Source organism: Euprymna scolopes, chromosome 34, assembly GCF_053919585.1.
Source record: "Euprymna scolopes isolate OS-2025 chromosome 34, ASM5391958v1, whole genome shotgun sequence".
Taxonomy (NCBI): Eukaryota; Metazoa; Mollusca; class Cephalopoda; order Sepiida; family Sepiolidae; genus Euprymna; species Euprymna scolopes.
The window spans coordinates 56,542,344-56,565,380 of record NC_136515.1 but is presented as its reverse complement, the minus strand read 5'-3'; the positions used below and the strand labels follow the sequence as shown (position 1 = coordinate 56,565,380).

Genomic DNA, 23,037 nt, shown 5'->3' with positions numbered 1-23,037 from the left:
TGATATACACGGTACTGAGAAATGATCGGTTTTTGGCCAGAAATTTGGCGATTAAGGGGTCAAAGTTCAACGATTTTACCTTTGAGAACTCTACCAAACTCCTCCGACAATTTTGGGTCTACGCACTTGAAATTTTAGATATAGGTTCCTTGGACATGGATCTAACTTAATAACTCAATTTGAGCCCAAAACAATAAATTTTAAGGGGTCATAATAGGGGTCAAAGTTAAAAAAAATTGACCTCTGCGGTCTCTTCCAAATTACTCAGACAATTTCTGGTCTAAATATTTGAAATTTTACATAAAGGGTACTTAGAGATAGGGCAAGCTTTTTCATCAGTTTGGGTCGAAAATTTTTAGTTATCAATATATAAATGTATGTATGTATGTATGTATGTTTGCATGTCTGCCTTAAACTTTCAATAGAGGGGACGGATTTTACCAAGATAGGTATCGTTTTAAAGTTCGACCTTTCATATGACAAATATCGAAAAATTGGCTAAAAACATTAATATCTTCCCCTTCAACTAGGCACTTTTCTACAGGGGGGGGGTTTCACTTTTTTGCCGATATTTTTAAAAGTTATCCTCTCCTTTAGATTGTCGAGCCTTAATTTTAAAAAATGTCGTTTCCAGTTTGCCGGTGGTCGTAACAGCATAGACGTTAGGTTTTACCCCGTTCTTTTCCTCCTTTGCGGTACAGGTTCAAGCCTGCCTTCCTATCACCACTTTTTTTTTTTTTTGCTCAACATATACATACAAACACCCGGGCAACGCCGGGCTGAAATGCTAATATATATATATATTATTTTAAAAATTATATTTTAAAAACAATATATATATATATATAAAAGTGAACGTGTCTGTGTGTCGGTGTGTGTACATTTCCCTACGCAATAACTCTATCAATTTTTAGTCTACAGACTCGAAATTTGATATACAAGGTACTGAGATTTGGAAACATCTATGTGATCGATTTTCGGACAGAAATTTGGCGATTAAGGGGTCAAAGTTCAACGATTTGACCTTTGAGAACTCTACCAAACTCCTCCGACAATTTTGGGTCTAAACACTTGAACTTTTAGATATAGGTTCATTGAACATGGATCTAACTTAATAACTCAATTTGAGCCCAAAACAATAAATTTTAAGGTATTATAATAGGGGTCAAAGTTAAAAAGTTGACCGTTTTTTTTGTTGTTGTTTTTCTTTGCTCAGCATATACCTCCAAACACCCAGGCAACGCCAGAAACCCATGCTAGTATATCTATAAAAGTGAACGTGTCTGTTTGTCTGTCTGTCTGTGTATCTATGTACATTTCCCTACGCAATAGCTCTCTTAATTTTTGATCTACAGACTCGAAATTTGATATACAAGGTACTGAGATTTGGGAAAATCGATGTGATCGGTTTTCGGCATAAAATTTGGCGATTAAGGGGTCAAAGTTCAACGAGTTGACCTTTGAGAACTCTACCAAACTCCTCCGACAATTTTGGGTCTAAACACTTGAACTTTTAGATATAGGCTCCTTGGACATTGATCTAACTTAATAAACTGGTTTGAGCCCAAAACAATAAATTTTAAGGGTTCATAATAGGGATCAAAGTTAACAAAATTGATCGTTTTTTTTTTTTTTTTTTTTTTTTTTTTTTTGCTCAGCATACACCTCCAAACACCCGGGCAACACCAGGCACCCATGCTAGTAATAATATAATCATGTAACTGTATAACTGTTAGGCACCCCCCACTTTTTATTTTTGTAAGTGTCACCATAAACGGGCACCACACCAAATAATGAGGGTCAAGGAGTATGGAAAAACCGAGGAGAGAAAGCATTAGCAAGACCTACTGGATGAGTGCAAAGAGGACTGGGACCTTGGGGAGGCTTATTGCCACCCAAATTCTAGTGAAAACCAATGGTCATCGCCGATGAGAAATCAATAGTAAGCAGCTGTTGCGATAATACAAATTCTTTTGCAAAGGTTATCGAAAGAGGTGGAGAGTACTGGAAATCTGGGGAGACTTGTCATTCAGATTCCAGGAAACACCACAAGTTGTTCTCAAACACTCTGTGCATGCCCAAATCATCACACAAAATTGCATGTATAGAATTTTTACTCACTCCGACCTCTTTGGCAAGCTTCCGCATGGTCAAACAACGATTTGCCATCACCAAATTTCACACCCTCTCAACAACAGCTGCACTCCAAGCAGTTTGGGGTCTGCCAGAACACTGGTCACTCTCTGCTGATGTGCGGCCATTTTTGAATCAGTTGAACCACTCCTTAATTTGTGTTACACCCATCGCATCTTCTCCAAACATCCGTTGAATCTTACGAATTGTTTCGCTTTGAGAATCACCAAGCTTTTGACAAAATTTGATGCAGTACTGTTGCTCAACACATTCAGTCATCTTGAGAGAATCGGTAATCCGATGAACACAAAGCACCTCACTCAGCGACTCCCAGACAGCGACTGACGTGCTGGAAGTACACCCAAAACTTTATGCATGCACATGAAGGTGTCTGCCTTCACTGTGTAAAGTAGCACCGCGCTATTGTTTCTATTTTGCATGGGAAAAATAAAGGTCGGATATTTTTTAGACAGGCCTTGTATGTAAAAAAGCGCATTTTCTTGTGTTTGGTAACAGTTATTTGTTGTATATCGTATTACATCTTTGCTTAGAGATCTGCACAAGTGAGGGCAGGGAAATCGACCAATAAAGATATCCCACCCAGTTCTCTCCTATCAAATGAAAACCTATGGGGGGAAATCTCCAAATGATACCGAACCGTGTATGGGCTAAAGTTCTTATATCACTCAATTAGTAATTGGAAGCAGTAATGGCAAGTAAGTTGGAAAGTTAACACAAAGCATGCATATATATGGGAGAGGCAACAATTTGGAAAGAGGACACAAATCCAAAGAAAAATATATTCCATATTTTTTTGTTCAGTTTTTATTATTTTATGAACAAAACAAATCAACGAAGGAGAGAAAATAATAAGTAATGGAGGCCATTCAAAGTGCTTGCTTGCAGGATGTTTGGAGAGGAGAACAATAACAAGAAATGAAAGTCATTCAAGGTTCCAGCTTGCAGGATGTTCAAAATAAGTTATTCAAAATTCCCATTTGCAGCATATCATGTCAGAAATGGAAAGTTCTTAGGTTATGAGAATTTAAATTACCATGTCGATGTGCACCAATTTTAAAGATACTTGGAATTCAAATTGAATATCTCAAAAGAAAACGATAATCTAACAAGTTTAAAATCAACAAATTTTTGCAATCAACTTTTTTCTCTGAATGTAATATCCATGCGAATAATTCTTTTTCCTTTCTTGCTTTTGTTTTCATATATATATCCACAGCTAATGGAGAATCCACGATTTCTGAACAACGGCTTTATTGCGTCGAATGCACAAATTTCATATTATGGCATTATGCCTTTCTTGGTTGTGTTGCATCTACGACTTTTGAACAATGGCCTTTTGTCATTCTTGGTTGTATCAGATGCATGACTAACAGATAATAGTCTTGTATTGTATTCTCCCCTTGCGGGGAGTCAAATATACAGTAACGAATCCACACCTGATCTCTGTTCTTTACTTATAAAGACAAGATGATTTCCTGCCTCCATAAGGATGCTATCAAAGCTACATTTTTGCTTAGATCACTATGAAACGGCATCTTTACACATGGGCTTGGAGCGAGATGTGCTTTCTCAAAACATAATCTCAAAACTGATTTGATTTTTTTCTTTATATGGCAATCCTGGCATTACCACCCATGCTTCACCCACATGTAAACAAAAGGGTTAATTTGATTGGACAGCACCTGTTGCAAGGCTATGGTTCTAAAAATAGATCAAACTCGCGTAATCAGGTAGTGTTCGGGATAGTGTTCCCTTATTCAAAGAAAGAAAATGGAAAGAAAATATAAATATCATACAGGCGTTTTGTGCTCGATTGACTGATTCTCTCAGTGCATCTCTTTGTCACCTTCCTCTCTTTGCCTTGCTTTCCTTTTCTTTACAGCTATTGTACAAACTCGAACTCTCCACATCTTAATATTTCAACAATGCATCGGCTATAGGATTTCTCATCTCACAGTATAGTTCATTTCTAAGTTATATTCGTACAGTATCCACTTTCTTTTCACTCAGGTATACTCTCAGATCGTCCAGCACCCAGTTCAAAATTTCTTCTATAAGAATAAACTGCTTCAGCTTTTCCACATCATCCTCAGCTTTCTTCGTGACATACCATTTACTCAGTAGTTTCTCCTTATCTTATATAGTTCACTCCACATACAATTGTTCTTAACCTTTTCTCTGGTTTTAGAACCTCTATGATATGCCCTTGGCACTAATTCAAAGTTACGTAATATTGCTTTCTTTAGCATTTTGTAATCTGAACAATTGTCTGCTGTTAACATGGCATACCCTTTTTGTGTTTTGCCTGTTAGCAACCATTTGCAACAGCGTTGCCCAATATTTCTTAGTCTATTTTAAATTTGCAGCTGTTGTTTCAAAAGGAGGAACAGTGACTTTATGCCTTTCTTATTGTGTTGGATCCACAACTTTTTAGATAATGGTATTATGCCTTTCTTGGCTCTGTCGAATCCACGACTGTTGAACTATGGCCTTATGTCATTCTTCGCTGTGTCGAATCCATGAATTTCATATCATGGCATTAAGCTTTTCTTGGTTGTGTCACATCTACAACTTTTGAACAACAGCCTTATGCCATTCTTGGCTGTGTCAAATCCACAAGTTTTGAACAATGGCATTTTGCCATTCTTGGCTGCATTGAGCCCACAACTTTCAAATGATAGCTTGGAGTGACACGTGTTTTCTTTTGAGAAAATAATCTCAAACCTAATTTGATTTTTGCATACCACAGTGATCCTGGCGTTATCCCCTACACGTAAACGAAAAGGTTAATTTGATTGGACAGCGCCTATTTTTAGGCTACAGCTCTAAAAATAGCTCAGACTCACGTGATGCAAGTTTAGACTGTTCGATGTGTTATCAGGTATTGTTTGGATAGGAACATAACAATTATATTTTACAATATTGGATACAGCACTGTCGTAAAATGAATTCACCCATTGATTAATGAGCGTTAATGTGAAGCTCTCTGTTTGTTTGTTTGTTTGTAAATAAACAAGCAGATCGAGCACTGTAAAAGTGGTGGACAAGTGTCTATATAAACGGACATTTGATGAGGTCGTTTATGTACATTGATCCCATAGGCTGAAAGTTAGAACTACTGATTATCAACTAGATGCTTGTAGGTTCAATCCTTGGCTAGGGTTGGATGCTAGTCTAGCCATATTATTAATAAGCTGTGATACAGCGAAACAGTACCGTATGTGGATAACTATATATATATATATATATATATATATATATATATATATATATATATATATATATTCATCTCCTTTTTCGTCGCTGCCTATAATTCACTTTTGCCCCAAATAGGATTATTTAATCCAAATAAGTGGCAACAAAATTGGTGCCCAAGTTGTTGTCGCTGAATGAAAAGGATCTCAATGTTCAAGTTTCACAGGACCTTCTGGACACTGCAAACACTGATCCTGAATTTCTGAACACTGTGATAACTGGAGATGAGTCATGGGTGTACGGGTATGACCCAGAAAAACAAAAAGGTAGTCGCCACAATGGAAACATCCCGAGTCTCCAAGACCGAGAAAAGCGCGACAGGAGTGAAGAAAAATGAAGGTGATGCTGACTGTCTTTATTGATATCTGTGGAATTGAGCATCGTGAATACGCACCAGAAGGACAAACAGTGACAAAGGAGTACAGTCAAGATGTTTTCCAGTATCTCCATGATACAGTTCAGTGCAAAAGACCGAACATGTGGACTGTGAAAAATTGGCAACTCCATCATGAAAACGCTCCCACACACACATCCCGATTGAGCTAACATTTTTTGGCCAAACGTGGAATTCCAGTTGTTCGCAAATCTCCTTATTCTCCAGACATAGCTCCTTGTGACTTCTGATTGTTTCCGAAATTGAAAACGCCACTGAAAGGATCCTGTTTTGAGAGAAAAGATAATGTGGAACGGGACGGCGGAGATGAACATCATCCCAAAAGAAGACTTTCAGAGGTGTTTTCAGCAGTGGAAGGATCGGTAGGCTAAGTGTGTGCAAGCACAAGGGGGTTACTTTGAAGGGGATTAGGATCCAAACCCCGTCATGTATGTAAAATATTTTTTCTGGCCTAAGGTCTGATACTTTTTAGACATGTCTCATAATTGCATACTTTTTCTGAAATTCTATTAAAGTTGCTTTTTTTTCTTTTTCAATAGAAAGTTTTTTTCAAATTTTATATTTGGTAACAGTTATTTGTGAGTGTGTGTGTGTCTGTATATATATATATATATATATATATATATATATGTGTGTGTGTGTGTTTATGTGTGTGTATATATTATGTTTGGTAACAATAATATATATGTGTGTGTATAATATAAAAATAAAATGACAAAGATAAATATAAATATTATCTTGAAATTGAAACCAATCAAGATAATAAAAAGCTCGATATACTAAATAGAGCAATTAAAGAAATATGGAAAATTGACGACAGAAATATGTTTCTAATGAAAGATGTTACTTATGCAGAATATGGATCATGCTGAAATAATTATGTTAATATTTAGAAACCAAGGAGAGGGCGTTTTTTATAACTATTCCGTCATTTCACCTAACAATTTTATAACCAAAAGATAGAATTTAACATGAAAAGCTTATCCAAAAATAGCATAGTCCATATTCTGCATAAATACCGACAATTTGAATGAAACTTTATATTGAGATAAAAAAAAATAACAAATTTTAAAGCACTTTCAGAAAAAAATTCGTGCAGATAGACGGAAAAGTAACTTTTCTGGCATTTAGCAAGAGTCATTTCTTATATATTTGTTTTTATTTTCACTACTTTTGTTGTTAACTATGATACACATTTGTCTGCTCTTTTAGAAGTATTCTAGATTCTTAGTTATATGAGATGAAGTAACACCTCACGAGAAACAATTTAAAAACTCCTTAATCATTTACAAATAAATGTGAACAATTAAAAAATAAAGATGCTTGTCCAAAATTCAACCTAATTTAAAAAAAAGATATAGAAAATCTTAATGATGTACGTACCTGTCACGGAACGAAAATGTCATAATCTAAATATCACGTAAATTGATCAAGATTTTAGCTAAAAAAAATGAAATAAGCGGCAGTTTGTATTTTGATCCACCATGTTGTTTTGAATAAAGGGAGACAACTCAATTAGAACTATTGAGATAAAAATCAACCTTGTAATGGATACAATTTACAATTAAAATTATTAAAAATAGCAAAAATGATTATAGATGTATATATAAAAAAACTTACTTACTTTTTGGAATATAACATTTTTATTTTATGACGGTTTCCTTTTTTTAAATTAGGTTGGATTCTGGGCAATCCTCCCCCCACCAAAAAGTGTTTATTTAGAATTAAGCCTATTTTCAAAATAAAAATAAAGAAAAATCTTTAAAAAAAATCACTCTATGATGTATGTGCCCGTCACAGAATGAAGATGTCATATTCCAAAAAGTCGCATAAATTGTATTTTTTTTTTAAGTAAGAAAATCAAATTTTATTACAAAGTGTGATGCTATTTTTTGATCTACCATGCTTTATAAATAAAAGGGAGAGAACTCAATTTGAATCATGGAGATCAAAATCAGCTTTGTAATGAATACAATTTACTATTAAAATCACTAAAAATCGTAAAAACATGATTTTCTATACAAAAAAAATCCTACTTGATCAATTTATGTGATTTTTGGAAACATAAAAAGGTTTTTCCGTTTTTTTTTTTTTTTTTTTTTTGAAATAGGCTGAATTCTGGAAAAAAAATTATAAGAAAACATACGTCACAAGTCCCAGTGTGTTTTCGGATCGCACATACATGTGAATCCTGGATCAAATTATTCCAAGGGTAGTATTTTTTGCATTCACTGTTGCTGATTACATTTATTTCACTCTCTTCGAGGACATTCGATAGTATCTCAGGATTTTCTGCAAAAGATGAAATACATTTGAATAAATATTGACGAGTACAACCAACACTGGATTTATACATTGGCTCGCATGGGCTGTAGAGCAACCTTCTTAAAGAAGTCCTGTTCACTGAAAAATGACGTCATCTACATGGTAAACAATAAAGATCTGTTGAACAGATTGTTGATAATGAATGAGAGCTTTAAAAAGTTAGAAAAGTTAAAAACTGCATTTAAAAAGAGAAAAATAACGAACACAATTTATACTGAAACTGAACTTTATTCAATTTTAATTAAAAATAGAAAAACAAAAAATAATTTAAAAAGAATAATCGTGCTGTTTCTGTGTTAAAAGTAAATAACCATGGCGTTGTCTCATTGATTTTAAAAACTACTATTATTTTAATTGTGAAAACAATTTTTTTGTACATATTTACAAAGTTAGTAATACCAATATATTAACAAAACCAGAAATATCTTTTTTTTTTAAGTTTAAATTACGAGATTAAATAATTTAATAGAGAAATTACCATCTTCATATGTCTACATATAATGTGTAACAATTTTTTTTGAAGCATTTTGTTTGTCTGTTTTAGGCTCTGAGATCAGAAGATAAATGAGACTTAGTGAATAGGCCTGTCTTCACAGAGGTCATGGCTGAAACCCAAGACCTCCAAGACCCAGATAAAACGAGAAAAAATTAAAGATTTTATGTTTCGCAAGTATAAAACATAATTTCTTTGGCAGTTTATAAAATACTAGCTGAAGTATCCAGCATTGCCAGGTTGTATTTGATATCTGTAAATATTCCGTCCTCATACATAATTATCTTATTGGTTAAATGAAACATTAATTCATAATGGATTCTTTTTCCCTATCCTCCATGAGGTAAGAGTAGTAGAAGTCTCGTCAGTAGCACTAATTCTCTTTTCTAGTAATCTTTTATCTTTTAGTCCTTCTTCTTTCAAAATATGATGCAAGAATCTATATATTAATTAGTGTTGGGACGATTATCCAGAATTGGAAAAAATCGGAATTTTGGGGGTATGGGAATTGGTAACGGAATCGGAAAAATTATAACCTAATTTCCGATTCCAAAGCGATTCTTTTTATTTTTTTTTTTGACACTAAAAATGAAACAAGCACAAATTGTCTTTTTATTAAAAGTTGTTCATTTACAACATAAGACTGAGAAAGGTCACAGAATTGTTTATAAATCTCATTTACAGATTGAACATTGATTTGCAGAGTTTAATTTATTGGGAGATAACTTGCCTATTCCCTTTGTAACTTTTTAGCGTCTATTTGTCTATTATAGTCCATATGTCCCAATCCAAAGGAATTCACTTTATTATTAAAAGGTTTTAAATGCTCTGGATGAGGTTTTTAAATTTCATTGGTGCCAGCTGTATATTGGCAGTGTCTGTTATCAGCTTCTTTTGAAATAATTAAGGTTTTATGGCACTTCTCTCTGGATGCAAGTGAAAAATATAGATGAAATCTGCGATGAGTTCATCAAAATCTTGGATGATATACATAAAGAAAAAACATTCTAAAGATTTTCTTAATTAAAAAGGAAATTATATGTACATTTAAATCTATACACGTACTTCAGAAAGAAGAATGGGGTTGAGACATTTATTACTATAATTAACAGAAAAAGAAAAAAACAAATACTTAACAAATAAATGTTACCAAAATTAAAATTCAACTTATGCAATGAAGCAGAAGTCAACTATTTGATAATTCTCTGTGTGGTGTACAAGAAAATATTTTTCTTAAGAATAAAAATGGATAAAATTTATTCTTGCAAGAATCTTTATACATTTATCTAGCAAATAAACATAAAATTACACATTATCGTTGCATAAGTTGAATTTTTTTTAATAATAAACATGGTTTTTCACATGTAATTTTATGCTTGTTATTAAATAAAGGGTTCCATGTCAAATTCCATGCGTATTCCCATGTTCAACAGAAACATTTCCAAGTTCAACAACATACACTTGAAGAAGGTCAGTGGTTACATCAACCAAAATGTTGTGAAAATAATATTTCAAATGAGGACAGTATTCTGAAGAATCCAAATAATACGAATAACCAATCTTCATAGAAATTCTAAAACGTAAAAAAATATCTGTAGACCTGCTTTACATATTAGATTATTTTGTATATCTACTTTACTAAATTTTTTAAGTATCGCACCGTCAGCTAAGCTCTAGTCTCTATTCCATAGGTGCAATGTTGCGTTTCTCTCCCTGTTTAACAAGTACTTTAATGGAATGTGCTCTGACAAACTTATAGCACTTGTGCCCTCTTAACATGAATACCCGTGACTAACCTGATAGACGGTAAAATCCCCCCCCTCCCTTCACTGCAGAAATCCTTAGATACTGGAAGGCTTTCTACTCTGATGATTTCTCTCAAACTGGTAAACTCTGGAATTCCCTCCCTCTTTCCTGCTTCTATGAGTGTATTAATATATAAAAATTTAAATGTTATGTGTACAGATATCTTGACACTCAACTCCCTACACAGTGCCCCTTTAGGCATAATCTCAAATAGTAGCCCCTTATGTCCAAGTGGCAATATGCTTTCTTTGGGGTAAATAATAATAATAATAATAATAATAATAAAGAAATTGTTTCATGTTTTATACAAAAATAGGTACTATCTAAAATACACCTTCTTTTATTTTAGACATATAAAGAAGGGGCCTGAAGTTCTATACAGATCTAAATCTACAATATTTAGAAATAGATAAAAATGTGGCGTAATTTTAGTAAATCATTTCTTAAAATCTTCCAACTAACTTCAATCAATGACGTGTTAAAAGTAGCAGCAACAGTGAATGTTGTATTTGCATGTTGACTCTCAATTAGACAAAATCGCCAAATTAGCAGTCGGTTTTTTCAAACAATCAGAGAAGTGATTGTGTGATTGTGTGACCAGTACCCACAGTCCACTAGGAAATGCAGATCACATAGTGGTATCAGTTGACATCACATTTAAATCCCAACCTAAAGGTGAGGAACCATTGCACAAAACAACAAGGTATTACAACAGGGATAACTGGGAAGCCATTAGAGAACACATCCGAGATGCCCCATGGACCAATCTCTTCTCTCTTCCTCCTGAATAGTGTGCCAATGAGACAACTGAATGATGCAAAGTGGGCATTGAAGCACATGTTCCCACATGGAAGTATTATAGCAAGTTCCACGCACCCCCATGGTTCACTGCAGATAGTGCAGCTGCTATTGCACAAAGACAGCATGCATTCCACCAGTTTGTATGTCATAAGTCAAATACAAATAGGCAAAAATTTGTAGATGCTAGAAATCATTGTAAGTGTGAAATAGCAACAGCCAAAAGAAAGCATGCTGAAATAATCAGGGAATACATTAAATCGTAAAAGATAAGGACTCGTGATTTCTGGAAAATTTATAATAGTGTAGTAAATAAAGGGCAATCTGTAATTCCTCCACTGAGCAACAACCAGAAAGTTGCATGCACGGCAATGGAGAAGGTGGAACTGCTTGCCCGGCGATTTGCCTCCAACTCCACCTTAGAGCCAACAAACAACTCTTTCCCAAATTTTCCTATGCGGACTGAAGCCACATTAGATGATGTAAAAATCACCCATTTTCATGTCCGCAATATCATAAAAACTTAGACATCTCAAAGGCGTGTGGGCCTGATCTCATCCCTGCATTACTAATTAAGAAATGTTCAGCCAAGCTAGCCCCCCCATACGTTCCAATAAATGCTTTGCTGAATCTTGCTTCTCTAATTGCTGGAAGATGGCCTCTGTGGTACCAGTGTACAAGAATTCTGGTGAAAGAACAGACCCTCTCAATTATCGCCTCATTAGTCTCCTCCCACTCTTTGCTAAAATCTTTGAGACCTTAATTAATCAAGCACTAGTTCACCACCTCGCAAAAGCAAATCTTCTCTCTGACAACCAGTATGGATTCAGGGGATGTCATTCTACTGCAGATATTTTAACAGTCATGGAATGGGGCCATAAGTGGATGGTAACATTTTATGCTTTTTAACAATTATAAGACGCCTCTCTAACCCCCTATATCAATGACAAATAGCACCTTACCTGAGAATTCTACCTTCAAACTCCTTGGCCTAATATTTGCGGGCAATATGAACTGGAACAAATACATAGAGGACATTGCAAAGCTGCTGCAAAGAAGGTGGGTTCCCTTTATCAAGCTAGAAGACTACTCACACCTGAGAGTATCCTGTACCTTTACAAGGACACCATTCGCCCATGCATGGAGTATTGTTGCCACATCTTGACTGGTGCATCTACCACTAGTCTCTCCCTCTTAGATAAAGTCCAAAAAAGAGTTGTCAGTCTAATTGGTCCCACTTTATCAACTAAGCTCCAGATCCTGTCTCATCGCCGCAATGTTGCATCACTGTGCCTGTTTTACAAATATTTTAATGGAATGTGTTCTGATGAATTGTTTCACTTGTACCCCCTTGACGTACATATCCCCGACAAACCCACTTAGCAATAAGATCTCACCCCTTCACTGTTGTTGTCCCTAAATGCCAGAAAGCTTTCTATTCTAATAGTTTCTTCCCTCGAACAGCTAGACTTTGGAATTCCCTTCCTGCTGCCTACTTCCCTGGCTGTACTGATATGCAGAGGTTTAAATTTAACATAAACAAATACCTTGTTAATCTTTCCTCGACATGGCCCTCAAATAGTAGCCCCTTACGTCCAAGTGGCGATATGCTTTGTAAGGGGTGAACATGAGTAAAAAAATACAAAAAACGTGATGGTATTCACTGCTTATAATCCGCACGTACAAAAAAACCTAAGTGCACAACTTTTTCTGTCTTTTTCCAGTTTTCATTTTGTTATATGTTTCACAGATGACACATGTGCATACAAGACATTCTGCTTAGTTCTTTTGAGGCTAAAAGGTCTCCGGAAAGTAGCAATCACATAACGAAAGACACGCACGATCTACTAAACACAGCATCAGCAAAAGCACATTACTAACTAAACTCTCTTGTATACAAGTTCGTACCTATACTTTCTCATAAGCAAAACTGGCATGCTAATTTATACACACTGTTACATGCAAACTCACATGGTATCACCCAAAATAAATATATATGCTAAATTTCTTCTTATAGACAAGACATTTTCTTTCATCTAGAACATTCTTGGACACTCTGAACTCTCATTCATAATAAATTGATGCTACCCGATCAAGCTGTCTGAAAATATCAGTTTCCTGACTCAAATGCACCAAACATTGATGTTATTACCTTTCTGAATTTTTAAGATAAGCATTGATTATTTGGATTCTTTGAATAACTATTTTTAACGATAATTTCACAATGTTTCAGCTGATGTAACCTTCGACTTTCTCCAGGTATATATTGTCAAACACTGGAATCTTTCTGCCAAATTACAGAATGTTTATGTTGAACTCATGAATCTGCATGGAATTCCAAATGGAATTCTTTATTTAATTCACGAGGAAAGCATGCTCTCGTTTCGTCAGCCATGATTGGGTAGAAGTTCTAAATAAGACGCAATTGTGTTTTGAGTGTCGTCCGTATTGAGGATTGGATCTTCAACCTCCAGAAAAGTGTAAGTTTACAAATGTATTTTACCAGGTACTTTATTTACTATGCCACAGGTCCTTGCAGGCAAGATACACCTGAAGATGGCCGGAGGTTATATCGATTGGAATATTGTGAAAATAACATTCAAATTGAGAACAGTTGTCTGAAGAATCCAAATAATATGAATTAATGTTATTGTTCTTTGCAAAACTCGATCATGTTTTGCCAAACCAAAACCAATTTTTCTCTACAAAACATAAACTAAACACCATGAATAAATATTTAAAGATATAAAGAACTTGAAGCATAAAAACTTTTGACAAAATTATTGAACCTGAAAAAAGTTGATATGTTGTGAAGCAAAACAACCAAACTAAACACCATGAATAAATATTACGCAATAACTCTGTCAATTTGAAGTCTACAGACTCGAAATTTGATATACACGGTACCGAGATTTGGAAAAATCTTTGATCAGTTTTCGGCCAGAAATCTGGCTGTTAAAGAGTCAAAGTTCAACGATTTGACCTTTGAGAACTCTACTAAACTTCTCCGTCAAGTTGGGGTTTAAACACTTGAAATTTTAGATATAGGTTCCTTGGACATGGATCTAACTTAATAACTTGATTTGAGCCCAAAATAATAAATATTAAGGGGTCATAATAGGGGTCAAAGTTTAAAGAATTTGACCTCTGTGGTCTCTACCAAATTACTCAGACATTTTCTGGTCTAAACATTTGAAATTTTACATAAAGGGTATTCAGAGATAGGGCAAGCTTTTTAATCGGTTTGGGTTGTAAATTTTTAGTTACCAATATATAAATGTATTCATGTATGTTTGCATGTCTGCCTAAAACTTTCGACAGGGGCGACAGATTTTAACAAGATCAGTATCGTTTTGAAGTTCGACCTTTCAGACGACAAATATCGAATAATTGGCTAAAAACATTAATATCTTCACCTTCAATTGGGCACTTTTCTACAGGAGGGGGTCGCTTTTTCGCCAATATTTTTTAAAGTCATCCTCTCTTTTGATTGTCTAGCCTTAATTTAAACATAAGTCAATTCTGACTTGGCAGTGGTTGTAACAGTAAAGACATCAGATTTTTTCCCCATTCTTTTCCTCCTTTGCGGTTCAGTTTCGAGTCTGCCTTCCTACTCCCACTTTTTTTTTTTTTTTTTTTTGCTCAGCAGACACATCCAAACACCCGGGCAACGCCGGGCTGAAATGCTAGTATATCTATAAAAGTGAAAGGGTCTGTGTGTGTCTGTGTACATTTCCCTACACAATAACTCTGTCAATTTTCAGTCTACAGACTCGAAATTTGATATACACGCTATTGAGATTTGGGAAAATCTTTGTAACTCATTTTTGGTTTTTAGTTACCAATATATAAATGTATGTATGTATGCCTGTTTGCATGTCTGCCTTAAAATTTCAATAGAGGCGACGGATTTTACCAAGATAAGTATCGTTTTAAAGTTCGACCTTTCATACGACAAATATCGAAAAATTGGCTAAAAACATTAATTTCAACTAGGCACTTTTCTACAGGGGGGGGGGGAGGGTCACTTTTTTCGCCGATATTTTTAAAAGTTATCCTCTCCTTTAGATTGTCTAGCCTTAATTTTAAAAAATGTCGCCTCTGGTTTGGCGGTGGTCATAACAGCATAAACGTTAGGTTTTATCCTGTTCTTTTCCTTCTTTGCGGTATGGGTTCGAGCCTGTCTTCCTGCTACCACTTTTTCTTTTTTGCTCAACATACACATCCAAACACCCGGCCAATGCCGGGTTGAAATGCTAGTGTATATATATATATATATATATATATATATATATAAAAATTTGGTTTGGGGTGTTGTCCAATGGCCCTATGCTAGGGGAAACGGTTATCTGTGTTTGTATATATATATATATACAGTGATGATCATATTTATTGGCACGGTAAAATAAAAGTTAAATTTTGTCTAATAAATTCTAAAAAAGGGATTAAATTAAAGAAAATAACAAAGTATATTATGTATTTTTAACTGGCCTTTCCGATGCAGCAATCGGATTTTAGAAAAAATAAATAACAAAGGAACAACAAACATAATTGCAAAAAACCCTTGTTCAAAATTATTGGCACGGCTTTGTTTTTCTTTTAGTATCAGTATAATATCAATCAATTTCCGGTTTACGTGCTTTCTGAACTTTTTTATAGCCATATTATGCTTGTTTAACGCTAATTCAGTGAATAATTTTTTTCAGATAATTTTTAGATAGCGATTTATTTAAACTATTATAAGTGACTAAATTATAATTTTCAATCGCCATGTTTAAAACTAAGGAACACAGCGAAGACGTCAGGAAGCTTGTTGTAGCATGCCATACCAATGGGGAGGGCTATGATAAGATTTCAAAGAAGCTAAACCTTCCCAAATCCACTGTTAGAGCCATAATAAACAAGTTCAAATCGCAAGGCCACGTTATGAGTTTAGAGGGTAGAGGGAGAAAAAGGATTCTTTCCCCAAGAGATGAACGGAAAATTGTTCGACAAGTAAAACAAAACCCAAGGATCTCTGTTGGGGAGATTGTTGATGAACAGAACACCTCTGGAGTGAATGTATCTCGACATACAGTTGGTAGAGTTTTGAAGAGAGCTGGTTTAAAAGCATGTCGTCCGAGAAAGACTCCCTTATTGAAGCCTATGCACCTGAAAGCAAGGCTAGCCTTTGCAAAACGTCATATTGATAAAGATGTTGCATTCTGGAAACGTGTTCTATGGACTGACGAAACGAAAATAGAGTTATTTGGCCATAATAAAGTGTCTTATATTTACAGAAAATCTGGCGAAGCTTTCCTGCCTAAGAACACCATACCCACAGTGAAGCACGGTGGAGGCAGTTTGATGTTTTGGGGATCCTTTGCTGCCTCTGGACCAGGGCGACTTGTTAAGGTCACAGGTAGCATAAAAAAGGAAGATTATGTTAAAATATTGGATGAAAACCTGAAAGACTCTGCTAAAGAGCTCTCACTTGGTCGTCGTTAGTAGTTCATGCAAGATAATGACCCAAAGCATTCGGCTAAACTGACTAAGAAATGGCTTGAGGACAATCATATTAATGTTTTGGAGTGGCCATCATAAAGCCCAGACCTTGATCCAATTGAAAATTTATGGAGAACATTAAAATTGAGGGTAATGCAAAGGAAGCCTAAGAATCTTATTCAATTGGAGGATTATTGTCAGGAAGAGTGGGCTAAAATTACTACTGAAGAGTGCAACAACTTGGTTGTAAACTATGAAAAGCGACTGAGGAAGGTAATCAAGGCCAAAGGCTATACAATTGATTATTAAATAAATCGTGCCAATAATTTTGAACAAGGGTTTTTTGCAATTATGTTTGTTGTTCCTTTGTTATTTATTTTTTCTAAAATCCGATTGCTGCATCGGAAAGGCCAGTTAAAAATACATAATATACTTTGTTATTTTCTTTAATTTAATCCCTTTTTTAGAATTTATTAGACAAAATTTAACTTTTATTTTACCGTGCCAATAAATATGATCATCACTGTATATATATATATATATATACATATATATATATATGATGAAAATAATGGAAATAGTATTCCGACAAAATAGAGAAAATAAAAAAGGAACAAACCGTATTATGTGTTCACCAACGTTTCGTCTTTATTTCGAGACTTCCTCTCTGGTCGTCGTTAGTAGTTCATGCAATCTCATTCACCCAGAGGAAGTCTCGAAATAAAGACGAAACGTTGGTGAACACATAATACGGTTTGTTCCTTTTTTATTTTCTCTCTCTCTCTCTCTCTCTCTATATATATATATATATATATATATAAATAAAATTTAAGTCTTTAGCCCTGGGAAGGGGTTTCTAAGCTATATTTTCATTGGGCCTAGGTTTTGTATTGTTTAGGTTATATTCTCGTTGCATCATGTGCTAATTGGTGGTTTGGTTGCAATTTAACAGGTGGTATTAAGTGTACATATTTACGGGGATAGGGTTTGTTAGGCAAAGTTCTTTGTGGGCTTATGTTTAAAGTAGATATATTGTTAATTAGGCCTTGCCAAGATGCAGGCGATTTTAGGTTGGTAATTTATTTAAAGTTATGTAATCGTCGTGTGTTCAGAGGGTGGGCTAATATTTTATATTAAAGAGTTGAAGTTTTTTATGGCGATTTTTTTCAGATTGCGAGTGCTTATGGGTGGTTTAAAAAAAAAAAAATTGGTTTGGGGTGTTGTCCAATAGCCCTATACTAGGGGAAACGGTTAGTGATGGATATTGTTGCATTTTATGGATGGCAAGGAAGTGCAATAAGCTAGTTCCTGTATGGTGGTGCATTTTCAGTGGGGTTAATTGCATTTACGTACCTGAACTTTCTCTTGTGCCTGCAACTGCAAATTGTCTCTTGTTTTTAATTGAGGATGTTTAATTTTTTTAAGGGCCATTATAATCTCGGTCACCTCTGCGTTACATAGAAGGCAGTATTTAGAGCCTGGGCTGTATGACTTTCTTAGTATTTTCCATTTTAATGTAAAGTCTATTTTGTTTTGTTTTAAAATTCTAACTAGGTTAGATAGGGTAGTTTTTGTTTTAGAGTTCTCCTTTGAGAATGATTGTAAATGGTTCACAATTCTGGCCTTTATCGGGAAGGAGGATAATCCTATGTAGGTATGTATTATAGGGCTTGTACGCAGTGGATCTAGAGGTTCTTCATTTATCTGGGGGTGGCCTGAGTTTCTATGTTCAGGTCTGTGGAGCTTATACCTATCTGCTGTGTGGTCAGTTGTTCAGATTGTGTACTATTGCCTATTGGGTTATATGGATCCTCTCTGATGTAACGTACTATAGGTTTGGGCTGTCAGGTTATTAGCTGTCGTATTAGGCGGGAGTTCTGTTACTGTACATGAATATATGACGTCTGAGTGTACACGGTCATTCTCCAGTGGGCAGCTATTTGGGGCGTTACAATTGCAGTTTGGTTGGGCTAGACTAGGGATGCCATTAATTATTTTCTGCGCTGATTCTATTTTCTTATTATTAGTGCTTATAATAGTTTGTGCTACATTAGGCATAGTTGAGAAGGATAATTTAATAGAGTATTTATTTAGGAGTGTGCTGTATATGTGAGGATGCTTGAAAGAATCTTCTAATTTAAAGAATTCTTTTGGGATATTAATTTGGACATTATTATTATATGGGGGTTTAAACCAAATATTGGACTTTCTTCTGGTCCATTTTTTTGGGGGTGTCGGTTCAACTTGTATGAGCTTTTCATTGTTAGGAGTATTTGGCATATCATACTTATGATTCGATCTTGCCTTATTATTTTGCCTAGATTTGCATTTAGTCATGTTATAGGTCACTATGCCTAAGGGGCTTAATAGTTTTTTAGCATTATTCGTATCGTACTTTGCTACTTAGCACCTTCTCTACTCTTCTGATGAGAAGCATTAGGCTTCGAAATGCCCTGGTATAAAGAGTCCCTTCTATTCCTCAAATTTTGCCTGTATTCCATTATTCAATAAATGATCCATTCTATATCTACCTATACATAGTTTTGTGTCTTCATTTCATACTCTTGTTGTCCTATTGTATAAGCTCCAATAATAATTGTTGAGCTTGGCATTATCCGGATAAGTCTCTTTTTGTGGAATTGAACTTTCTCTTTTCCTTTTACATTAAGCTATATATATATATATATATATATATATATATATATATATATATATTAAAAAACAGAAAATGAAAAGGATATATTCATCATTGTCTAAACTAGGCGAGCGCCATTTGAAAACCCGAAAGATTTTACTGTATAAAAATTTATCAAAATATGCTTGCAAAAACATTTATTGAAAAGTTTGCGTAAGAAAATATTATTTTAATAAAACAATCTTGTAATGAAAGCAACATTGGATTTTTATAAGATAGTCTTTTTGTTGTTGTTGTTTTTTTTGTTTTTTTTTTCAAATAAATAAATAATTTTGATGAAACATTTTTTGAGTTAAAGCAACTTTGAAGGGTCAGCAACAGATTAATTTAAATGAAACCGAAAAATCATTATTTAGTTTAATTTTGTTATTTATTTCATGCTTCGTCATAGTTTAAAATACTGATTTCTCCCTTGGATTTCAACGGCAGGTGCGTGAAATAAAATGGTGTCTCCAATTTCGGCGATAAAGTGTAGAAATACCAAAACGTCATAGAACTTTTCATAACATATTTAATATGACGTACAAGAATTTTATTAACTACTTTGAAGGTAATCGTTATTTATCTTAATGATTTTCCTTATTCCGTCACATATATAGGCGCGCCGCTGCGCTGCTGTCCGCTGTTTTGTCTGTTTCGAAACTTCGAGGCCCATGATTAGTTATCTTGCACTCAAACTTTAGGGGCCACGAGGTAACATTGTTTTCATTTGTGAGCGAAGTTTAAAACAGCCTAAGTCAAGTCCATGAAAAAGTTGATGAATACTTAACCTTTAGAGAAAAAAATTTACAGTGCTCTCATTGCGAGTAAATCGTGTTAAAAATCAGTGGTTTTTCCAACTGGTGACTAAAAAAAAAAAAAAAAAATTAAATTAAATTTAAAAAAAAGGGGGGCGCTTATCTTTTGGAAAGTTTTTTTTTTTTCTTTACCGACACTCTTACATTGGTAATTGAATGAAAACTCTCATTAGTAAATGAAAAATGTCTTGTCAATCTTTATATTAAAAAAAATAAATAAATAAATAAAACAAGCAAAGTCAAATTGACGCAGCTGAGATAAGTAGGTCCAGCAGACGAGCCTCGTTCTGAAAAATCTGAACAGTTTGGTCACGTGGAATGTGACACCGGTGGCTCTCTACCCATGATTGATAAAGAAAGTAAATTAACCTCTCCGAATTGTTTTATTTACAAAAATATTTCTTTATTTAAAAAAAAAAAAAAAATTCGTTCAACTGCTTCAGTGCTTCACTGCTTCAGTGCTTCTTCATGCAAATAAACATTTGAACTTTACTGTTTAAAAAAATCTGTTTTCCTTTTTTCGTTGGCTTATCTTGACTTTATTTTCACTTGTTCGTTATGTTTATAGTAATAAATGTTCGAAATTTCTTTGAATTTTTTTCTTTCTTTAATTCTTGAGGGATTAAAATTTTTTTTTTTTTTTTTTTACTTTTAGCTTAACTTGCTTTTATATTTCACCATTTCGTTTTTTAGTAATATATGCTTATTGCTTAACCGACCTTGTGTTTAACTCTGCCCTCGTGGGGAGGCAAGTAAATAGGAAGTAATATGGTGCTGGAAAACGTTTTTCGACCCCGATAAAAGCATTACAATACATTTAAGCACTAAAGAATTTTTGTTGTTCTAAGTTGACTACTTACTGTTTCAAACTTTAAAAAAAAAACAAAGAAAAAGAAAGAAAGAAAAAAGCGCTTTAAAATAGTGAAAACACTAAAGCCTTTTCGTTTTGGAAGAGATGTTTCAGGCGCCCCCCCCCCCACATTATCCCAAAGAACCAGCTATGTAAACACTACATCTTTTTTCAATAATTATTTTTTAAAAACAAATTCTTTACAATCAATTTTTATTTAAAATTAAGAAATTATTTTCTAAAATATTTTATTTATATATGTTTACATTTTGTTTTTTAAGTAAAACTAAGACATTTTAAAAATATTGTTTATATCCATCTTCATTCAAAAGGGTTACTTTTCGGTAGTTTCACCGGTTGTTAACCTAAATTCTCCGAATGTCAGAACGAGGCTCGTCTGCGGGACCTACTTATCTCAATTTCACCCAATTACCAGAAATGTACTTTTGGGTTTGTTTTACTGTCCACATAGACTCGAAAAAGTTGTCACGAAACAAATATAGAACGAATAAATGTTATCAAAGGCAAGATAAGTTACTTTTCTACCTAACTGGATATGTTTTTAGTGTTTTTATTTAATGTAACATGTTTACTCAACTCGAAAAACATACAGCGATGTATTGGAAAATCAAAAATGGCACTCGACTCTCTCTTTGACATGGTAAGTTTGAGAAAAGGAATTAAATATAAAAAACTATGCAAAATACTGTTAACTCAATCAATATATGTTACCGTGACTTAGGCTGACATATATTCGGCGGGGTTTTAACTGTATTTTGTCTAGTTTTTTATTTATTTGGTTCTATATTTGTTTTGTGACAAATTTTTCGAATCTGTGTACAGTAAAACAAGCCCTTACTTTTTTTTTATATAGAAATAAAGAGGTAAATTAAGACATTAAATAAGAACAAACATTAAAGGACGATAAGTATATAATTATATAATAAAAATAAATATAGAAATAAACCAATTTATTTAGATTTAAAAAAATAACATTATTATTGTTAAAAATATTTTTTAAAAGTCAAATAAATAAATAAGGATAATTTGAGAACAATTGAATATAAAAGACTAAAAATTTAATCAAAGATTTAGTTATTTTTAAATTTCATTTAGAAATAAGAATATTCTAGAAAGTGGAATAAAAATCAGTTAGCGATTGAAGCTGCAAAAAAAAAATGTTAAATTTTAAAGAGTTATCGAAGATAAAGAGAAAATAAAACAAACCAAAAAAAAAATGAATATCAAAAGATAAACAAAACATGTTATTCCTCTTGAAATTTGATGCTATTGTATTTTTGTTGAATTATGACTTACTTCTTCTTTATATTTTTTAATATATAAAATAACTCCTGAAATTGATTGTTATTAATTTCCTGGTGAAAATATTTGCTTTGATTTTTATCTTCAACTAGCGGGGGTACCCGGCGTTGCCCGGGTATTTGTAGGTGTGTGTGGTGTTAAATAAAAAAGAAATGGAGGGAGGGTAAAGTTGGTAGGATCGAACCTGAAGCCCTGAGGTGAAGTTTGAAAATAAAATCGGCCAGCCAGAATGAGTTACTGAAAGATGTTTGAATTTATTTCAGTAAGAACCAAATTGACAGGTGTGCGCACGGCTATTCAGCAAATGAGGTCAATGACCAGGTTTGTTTGTTATAAGCGAAGTAAAAAAAGAAAACAACGTTAAAACTTAAGCAGAGGGTGCGGGGTAATCAAAACATTGAAAAAAAAAACACAAAAAGAAATAACATAAGGCAAACGAATGATGTTAAATGTAAAAATCGAAAAAACAAAAAAGAAATGGCTTAAATAAGCCTGTTTCGATATTAAATTTTAAAAAAATCAGTGGGTACCCGAGTATTTTTGGGTGTGTGGTCGGGGGTGGATAAGCGAAGTAAAAAAAAAAAACAGAAAAACGAATGTTATGTGAAAAATGGCTTAAATAACACTGGTTCAATATTTAAATTTAAAAAATCGAAAAAACAA

The 23,037-nt window shown here is 33.9% G+C and overlaps 1 protein-coding gene across 1 annotated transcript in view; it reads right to left on the bottom strand.

Annotated features, from left to right (window-relative positions):
* The window catches only part of LOC145259245 (uncharacterized), a 53,123-nt gene that overhangs the window by 22,124 nt on the left and 7,962 nt on the right, over positions 1–23,037 (bottom strand). Inside the window, exon 3 of the mRNA XM_080117085.1 lies at positions 7,950–8,095. Coding sequence (XP_079973211.1) covers positions 7,950–8,095 — 146 coding nt within the window. The remainder of the gene's footprint in view (positions 1–7,949; positions 8,096–23,037) is intronic.